Raw genomic sequence first — 7,241 nt, 5'->3', positions numbered from 1 at the left:
AATGCAGTGGTTCACTGACACCAAAGATTAGACTGCTAAAACGAACAAATCGGGGTGAATTTCCCAACTCCAGGTGTTGGATGGTGACCTAGAAACATCCTCTTCCATCACTCACATACCAGCTGGGATTGAAGCCGGCACTGGTGAAGGTGCAGAGCTCTGGGAGAGCCGAGCTGCCAGCACACAGTGACAAAGTGTGGCTGTGCTGCTGCTCACCTGAGAGCCTTTCCCACATGGAGTGCCCAGAACTCAATGCCTCCCTCCCAAAATGTGTTGACATTTGAAGCTTGAGCAGGAAGCTGAAGGGATGAACACTTGCTATTTCCCACTGTTCCTGAGGCACGGCATCTCCTGCCTCCCCCAGCCCTGGCAGCAGCAGAGTCAGCACTTTCTGCTGAGATTTCTATTTCCAAGCCTTATCTTTGGTTGTGACTCCCCTCATTTTGTAAATACTTGTTGAAATAGACATTTTTCTACCAAGAGCTTGGAATTTTGACCAGATGAGTGTTTCCATGCATTGAAATTTCCCTGCCCTACTGAGACAAATGAGCACAGGTGAACCTGGGGTTGGCAAACGTGTCCCCCCGGCCCCATTCACGGCAACGCGTTGCAGTGGCTGCAGGTCTGAGATGCAGAGCCATGTGGGAATCACGGCACACGGGAGCCACCTCTTTTCCTCCCTGGCAGGAGCAGTGACTATGCCCCAAGTCGTGGCCAGCCCCCATGCCCTGCTCTCTCCACCCTGTCCCCACGCTCCAGTTCCCAGCTCAGCCTTTGTTGCTGGTCCTGCCTGCTGCGGGAGGGAGAGGCATTGCGGAGCGAGGTGGGGCTGATTTATTGCTCATCGGCCCAGCGATGGGTTTTGAAGCAGTGCGTTTGCTCCTGACTGCAGGCATTAATCATCCCCAAGCAGTCCCACTCTGGGGCTGAGCCAGGCTGGTTTCGTTTGCAGTTGCAGCACGACAGGAAGATTTCCCTGGCTGGGGGGGAATTTGTTTTACATTCATTCTGTGCTTCTGGCATTTATTGCTTAACCAAGCCCCATTTGATGTGGTCATCTCCGAACGCTTTACAGCAGCACCATGCAAAGTGGGGGGAGAAGGAAACGGGAGCAGGGACATTTGAAGCAGTAATGTTTCCCAGTGGTCCAGGGATCCCTGTGGAGTTCTCAGAGATGCGGGGGCAGGTTGTCAGGCCACGGTGGGAGGACACAGGACTTCTCAATGCCGAGTTCACGCTGCTCTTCCTAGGACAAAAGCGCTTTGTCTGCAGTGTGAGGGTGTTGGCATCGCTTCAGGGGGTGCGGCCCTGGTGAAGTCTCTGTCCCTCTCCACTGTCTTTCAGAATCCTTGAATCCCTGCCCTGTGTCAGCCCTGGCCGTAGCTTCACTTTAGCAGAGAGCAGGGTTTGAGCCAAAAAACCCTGGGGTCATCCCTCTTCTCCTGCCCTATTTTCCCCACAGGACTTGGGTAGGATGGTTTCTGGGTATTATTCACCAAGCTGACCCTGACCAAGTCAGTGTCACTCCTGTCCCTGTGGCACAGACCTCACCTTCTGCTTTCTCTGCCTGCAGGTGGCTGGAGATGCTGATTGTCTATCCCAGGACAAACAAGCAGAATCAGAAGAAGAAGAGGAAGGTAGAGCCCCCAACTCCCCAGGTAACCCAGGGGGACACACACGCTGTTACCCAGTCCCTTGCCTCCTTCTCAGGGCCATGGCCTTGCTCTGCTCCCTGGAGAGATCCCCCCAAACCATTGGGATCAGCAGCCCTCTGATGCTGCCTGTGTGGAGGGTGAGAGCTGGGGCAAACCAAGGCAGCAGATCGGTGCAAATTAATTCCTGGTCATCACTTCCAGGGTCACACACTCCTGCTTTCCTGGCTGCTTTGGGACCATGTTTTGCCCCCTGGGTGCTGTTTTGTGGTGCCACCCCTGCACACAGTCCTGGGAGTGACCACAAAGCCACATGGTCCCCATGGGGGACCAGGGAGAGGTGCTGTTCATGGGCCATTTCGTCAGAAGCAGGATGAAATTCCATCGGGCTCCAGTTACTCCCTGTGAGATGACCCCAGAGATAATGGGAATGAAAGGAAAATACTAAAGGCCAGGGCCAGGCTGGGAGCTCCGGGGGCCGGAGCCGGGCTCTCCAGGGACTCAGCAGTGGCTTCGTGCTCACTTTGACTATAAATGGTAAAAAGTGGGGCCGGCTGTGACTCACTTGTTCCTGCTGGGCTCCCATGTGGCCAGAATGGGGGAGAATCCCACAGATGGGGAACGTGACCCCAAGGCCACCCTCATCTCTCGCCGGGGCTGAGAACAGCCGTGTCCCTGAGGCCGCCTGACCTCCAGGCACACGTCCCACTGCCACAGGGGACTGGCTGGGAGGGCTGCTCTGGCCCTGCTGGGGCACCAAAACCAGCATCAGGGTTCCCCTGAGCCTTGGTCAGGGCTCCCCTGAGCCTTGGTTTTCAGGTCCTCTTTAATGAAGTTCCAAGGATGGCCCTGGTGCAAACTGGGCCATGGGTGGGTTTTGTACAGTGTTTGTTTGAGTAAGTTTTCATCACTCCACTGGATAAAGATGTTCTGGTCAATGGGAAAGAAGTTAGTGGGGAGACAATCCTTTTTTGAACACCAAGCTGTAAGTCTGAGCCACCCCTTGTCAAGGTCTAGGGTCCTCGCAGCCTGAACAACCCCTCAAGTGCTGGCTCCGGTGATGCTCCGGGGAAGATGCCTCCTCCCTCTGTGTTACGAGCTGTCAATCCTCAATTCCCAAGAAGAGGACTGCTGCTTTTGGGGCACCGCAGGGAGTGGATGTAGCAGGGCAGGGATGCTCACCCTAGCTGGGGTGCAACACTAAACCCAGGCTGGCTTCAAGAGGGGGACGGGGTGGAGACGAGAAGAGGCACAGAGCCAGAAAAACATCATTCTGGGTTACATTTCGTCACCATGGCAACCTCTTGGAAACTGTACAGGATCCGAGCTCCTGAGCACCAAATAAGGGAAGCGGCTGTGGGAAGGATGCCGGCTCCCTGTGGGCAGATGGGCTCCCCAGGTGCATGGGGATGGGGAGCAGGGACCCTTGTGGCACATTATCCCCTTGTCTTGGGACAGACCACCCTGTCTTGCTTGCTACCCTCCTTCCACTCTCTCCATTACGTGGCTTCCAGCCCCATAGTGCTGGAAAAAGGCTCAAATTCACTTTGCAAAGCCAACCTCCATGTGGGAACTGCTGCTGGATGGAGGCTGTGCTGTGTCAGGCGCTTAGGAGCAACCTGCAAAGGCAGAAGCAGCATTTTTCCTCTGCCTCCCAAATCCTGCTGATGCAGGTGGCTGGTCCAGGGAAGGAAAGAGGTGCTGAGGAGAAAATCAGCATGAAATTCTCCTCTGTGAAATGGCCTCTCCTGAAATTGGCTGCTGTTCAGCTTGTTCTCCGTGTGCTGGTGGAGAAAGCTTGCGCTCTTCTTAAAGATGGCCACACACTAATCAGGCAGTAGATCATGTCTTAGAGCTGCTTAGGGAGGGGTGGACACCTTTGTGATATAAAAAATGAATTTTATATTCTTGGTTTTTCTCACTCTCACAAAGTTCTTGCTTGTCTGTGGCAGAGCAGAGCTTGGTTACAGCTGGATGCTCTTGGAGCATCAAGGTCATTTCCAACTCTCCCCATCATTTTGCATCATCCCTCTGCAAAATCACCAGGGTAGGAGCAATGCAGGGAATACCACTCCTGCTGCAGATTTTGACAGGGAGTGTTAGGTGTTTTCACTTCGCTTTGCAAGTAGGTTGCAGTTTTAGGAGGAAAAAGGCAGGTTTCTCCTGCAGCTTTTGCCATGCTCTGGTGAAGTGCAGGCAGCAGGAGAGACTGCGATGTCCGTGCCTGCCTGCTGCCCATGGGAATTCGAGGCAGGGTTTGGGGCTGAAATGTGGGATTTGAGGCTCTGCCCTGGGTTTGCACAGGGGTGTGGCAGGCTCGGGTAAGCAGAGCATGCCCAGACACACCTCATGCAACTGGAGGCCGGTTTTGCCGATTTTGGTGCATTCTGCCTTTTGGAGTTGTTCATACCCCTGAGCAGCAGAGAGTTAATGTCTCTGCTCCCTCTCAGACTTCTTTTTGGCCCACATCTCTACCTCATTAAATACATGTCTACAAATAATTATGTGGGGGTGTGTGTAGGAGATACATAAAGATATATATCCTGAGCTGGTGATTAGCTTTGGGCTTGGATCAATGAAGGAGAGCGTTTGGTGGACCTTGGAGGTTGGCCCGATCCTCTGCTTGAGCAGGGTCCCCTTGAGCAGATGCCCGTGAACTCTGGATCATTTACCTCCAACACTGCATTCCTTTAGTGTGAAATTCCCCAGGGGGATTTTTTTTTAAACTGAGGTCATTTGCTGCTTGTCATGTCTGTGCATGGAGCCAGGACCCACTCCCTGGGAGATCCCTGGTGGCTCCAGCACAGCCCTGCAACTGCCAATGGAGATGCAGGGCTAAAGCCCACCTGATGTGGGAGGAGGGGGTGGAGAGGATGCTCTTTGCAGCCCTTGTTCCCAGCTTTCAGTTGCCAGTTCGTGCACTCCTGTATTCCCCCCTGCTCTGTGGAAAGGGAACAAGCAGCTGGAAAACGTCCCACAATCGGAAGGGCAGTTAATTGTCATTGATTTATTGGTGGCTTTAAGAAGAATAATCTGTGAATGCAGAAGCTTAATAGGACAACAGCAAAACATCTGCTAATGAACAAAGCCAAGGAAGGAGTTGGAAAAGCTGCTGCCTCTTCTGGGTCACACTCTGAACGTGGGCTGGCCGGGCTGTGGCCACCAAAGTGGCATCATCCATCATCTGATGGACTCCAGAGCTCCTTGTTAGCAGAGAAGCACTGAAGATGATGGGGAATGTTTAAAAAAGTGTAAAGCACTGACACATGTCACTGTCTCATCCCTGTCCCATTGTGATGTGTCATTGGCAGCACCAATGTGGAACTGACACCTTGGGGTCAAGCCCTTGGGGACCCTGAGTGTGGAGTTGGGGCAAAGTCTCTAAAAAAAACTTCCTGTGTCTCCTGTTTTTTTTAGGAGCCTGGTCCTGCTAAGATGGCTGTGACCAGCAGCAACATTCCCAGTGCTGAGAAGGTCCCTGCCACCAAGTCCACACTCTGGCAGGAAGAAATGAGGGGCAAAGACCAAGCAGATGGGGGCAGTGGCATTGGCCCAGCCCAGAGCCCCATGCAAGGCCAGGCTGGGGCTGCCAGCTCCATGAAGGATCCTGTGCTGGACAGCAAGGAAGGTGAGGGATGGGGATGCCAGCACTGGTTGTGATGGTCGTGCCATTGTTCTCCGTGGAACAATGGGGGCTGGGGACAGGTCGCAGTGCTGGGGACATTTCCCTTATCTTCCCACTCAGCTGGGGAATGTTTTCTGCAGTGAGGCGTCCGTTGCCTTGCACCCATGGAGCTGTGGTTGCTGCCGGACTGGGAAGGACAGGGATGGAAATGGATGCAGAGCAGTGACTGCAGTTGCCTATTTCTTGGTTTGAAAGTTCAGATCTTTAACCTGTACAAACCTGACCAAGGGTTGGATGGGCATCCCCAGTTCCCTGCAGACTATCCCACCATCTCCATGGGCATTTGGGCTGGTCAGGGTGGAAAAGCCAAGGGTGCAGGAGGTAGCACAGCATGGGACTGGTGCCCAGACCAACTTTGCTCTCATACCTGCCCCTGTCCTGGGTGGAAAAAGGGTGTTTCTTTCTTAAAAGCAAAACTTGGACTTGAAACCAAGCACGGTGACTTCTCTGTCCCTTAGAGGAGAGCTCCATGAATGGAGACCGGATAGACTGCGGGCGGAAGACGCGTGTGGAGAGCGGGTACTTCTCCTTGGAGAAGACCAAACAAGACTCAAAGCTGGAAGAGCAGCAACTGCCACCCCCCCCAAGCCCGCCCAGCCCCAGCACTCCGAACAACAGGTACAGTTATCCCAAATCACCCTCACAGGAGCATGCCCAGCCCTTTCCTTCCCCAGGTATCCGATCAGGCGACCGAATGATTCACAGCTTCTCTCTGAACTCCTTGGACTCGAAGAGCAGTTGCCCCATGCACAAGGACTCCAGCAACAGAGATGTAGGAAGGGGAGCTGAAAAATCGGGGCGTCCCCTTTCTTTTAAAGCCAGCCGGCAGTACACCACCCTGGCCGACGTTCCCAAGGCCATTAGGATCAGTAATCGTGAGGCCTTCCAGGTGGAGAGGAAGCGGCTAGAGCGGAGAACCCGGGCTCGTAGCCCTGGGAGAGAAGAAGTGGCCCGGCTCTTTGGGAATGAGAGAAGGTAAGGGATGAGTGGCTCATCTGCTTGCATGCTTCCAGCAGCAGTGAGGTTGCGTCCCCAGCACAGCCTGGATGGAGCAGGTGGAGTTTGCTGGGTAGAGCCTCTTTGTTTTTCAGTGCTCCTGGATTTAAGGGTGCCCATCCACGCTGACCAGGTGGTGGGATGTCTTTGATAGTGGTAGTGGGCAGGTGTCATCCTGCTGGGCTGCTCTGGGGATATAGAATGATTTGGGTTGGATCAGTTCCATCCTCTGCCATGTGCAGGGACACCTTCCACTATCCCAGGTTGCTCCAAGCCCTGTCCAACCTGGCCTGGGACACTTCCAGAGATGGGGCAGCCTCAGCTTCTCTGGGCAACGCCTGCCGGTGCCTCACCACCCTCACAGGGAAGAATTTCTTCCTGCTATCTAATCTAAACCTACCCTGGTGTTGGGTGGTGGTGGATGCCCACACTGCCATCAAGCCCACCCTGCCGGCCCCTCCCGGCGCGGCACACGCTGGCAGCCGGCACCATTAATTAGGTTAGCTCTCCTAATGGCGTTAGTGCCAGGTGCCTTACGCAACTGCCTAATGAGCTGAGAGAGGTTTCAAAATGTCACGGCATTAATCTGGGAGAGGAGGGAGAGGCGGGTGCAGTGCCAAGGCAGGGCTCAGCGGGCTGCAAAACAGCTTAGTGCGGAGGAGGACAGGGAGGGCGTCGGCAGCGCGCGCCGGGTGCGCTCCCTGCGAGGCCAAGGACGGGCCATTCGCCCTGGGAGAGACACATTTGTGCAGTGAGGGCAGTGGAGCAAACTGGGAGACAGGCTCCAGGCGAGAGGGCCGCCTGCCAGTCTGATTTTCCTGCCCTGGTTCTCCTCCGGGCATGTTCTCTCTCGCACAGTTTCAGTAGGAGCTTCTCCTCTGTTTCTTCCCAGCCCCTAAAGGACTGTT

At 54.5% G+C, this 7,241-nt stretch overlaps 1 protein-coding gene across 14 annotated transcripts in view; it reads left to right on the top strand.

The window, feature by feature from the left end:
* Positions 1-7,241, top strand: part of MPRIP (myosin phosphatase Rho interacting protein) — a 78,256-nt gene that overhangs the window by 32,202 nt on the left and 38,813 nt on the right. For 8 of the 14 annotated variants that reach the window (XM_017734073.1, XM_017734074.1, XM_017734068.1 and 5 more), the window contains exons 5-8: positions 1,574-1,658; positions 5,070-5,280; positions 5,796-5,955; positions 6,043-6,312. In XM_017734073.1, coding sequence (XP_017589562.1) covers positions 1,574-1,658; positions 5,070-5,280; positions 5,796-5,955; positions 6,043-6,312 — 726 coding nt within the window. Of the gene's footprint in view, positions 1-1,573; positions 1,659-5,069; positions 5,281-5,795; positions 6,313-7,241 lie in introns of all 14 variants that reach the window. The other 6 variants (XM_017734076.1, XM_017734071.1, XM_017734077.1 and 3 more) reach the window with 3 other exon arrangements.

This window comes from Corvus brachyrhynchos, unplaced genomic scaffold (genome assembly GCF_000691975.1).
Source record: "Corvus brachyrhynchos isolate BGI_N302 unplaced genomic scaffold, ASM69197v1 scaffold5, whole genome shotgun sequence".
NCBI lineage: Eukaryota > Metazoa > Chordata > Aves > Passeriformes > Corvidae > Corvus > Corvus brachyrhynchos.
Note: the sequence above shows the minus strand (reverse complement) of the source record. Positions and strands in the feature narration are given on the sequence as shown.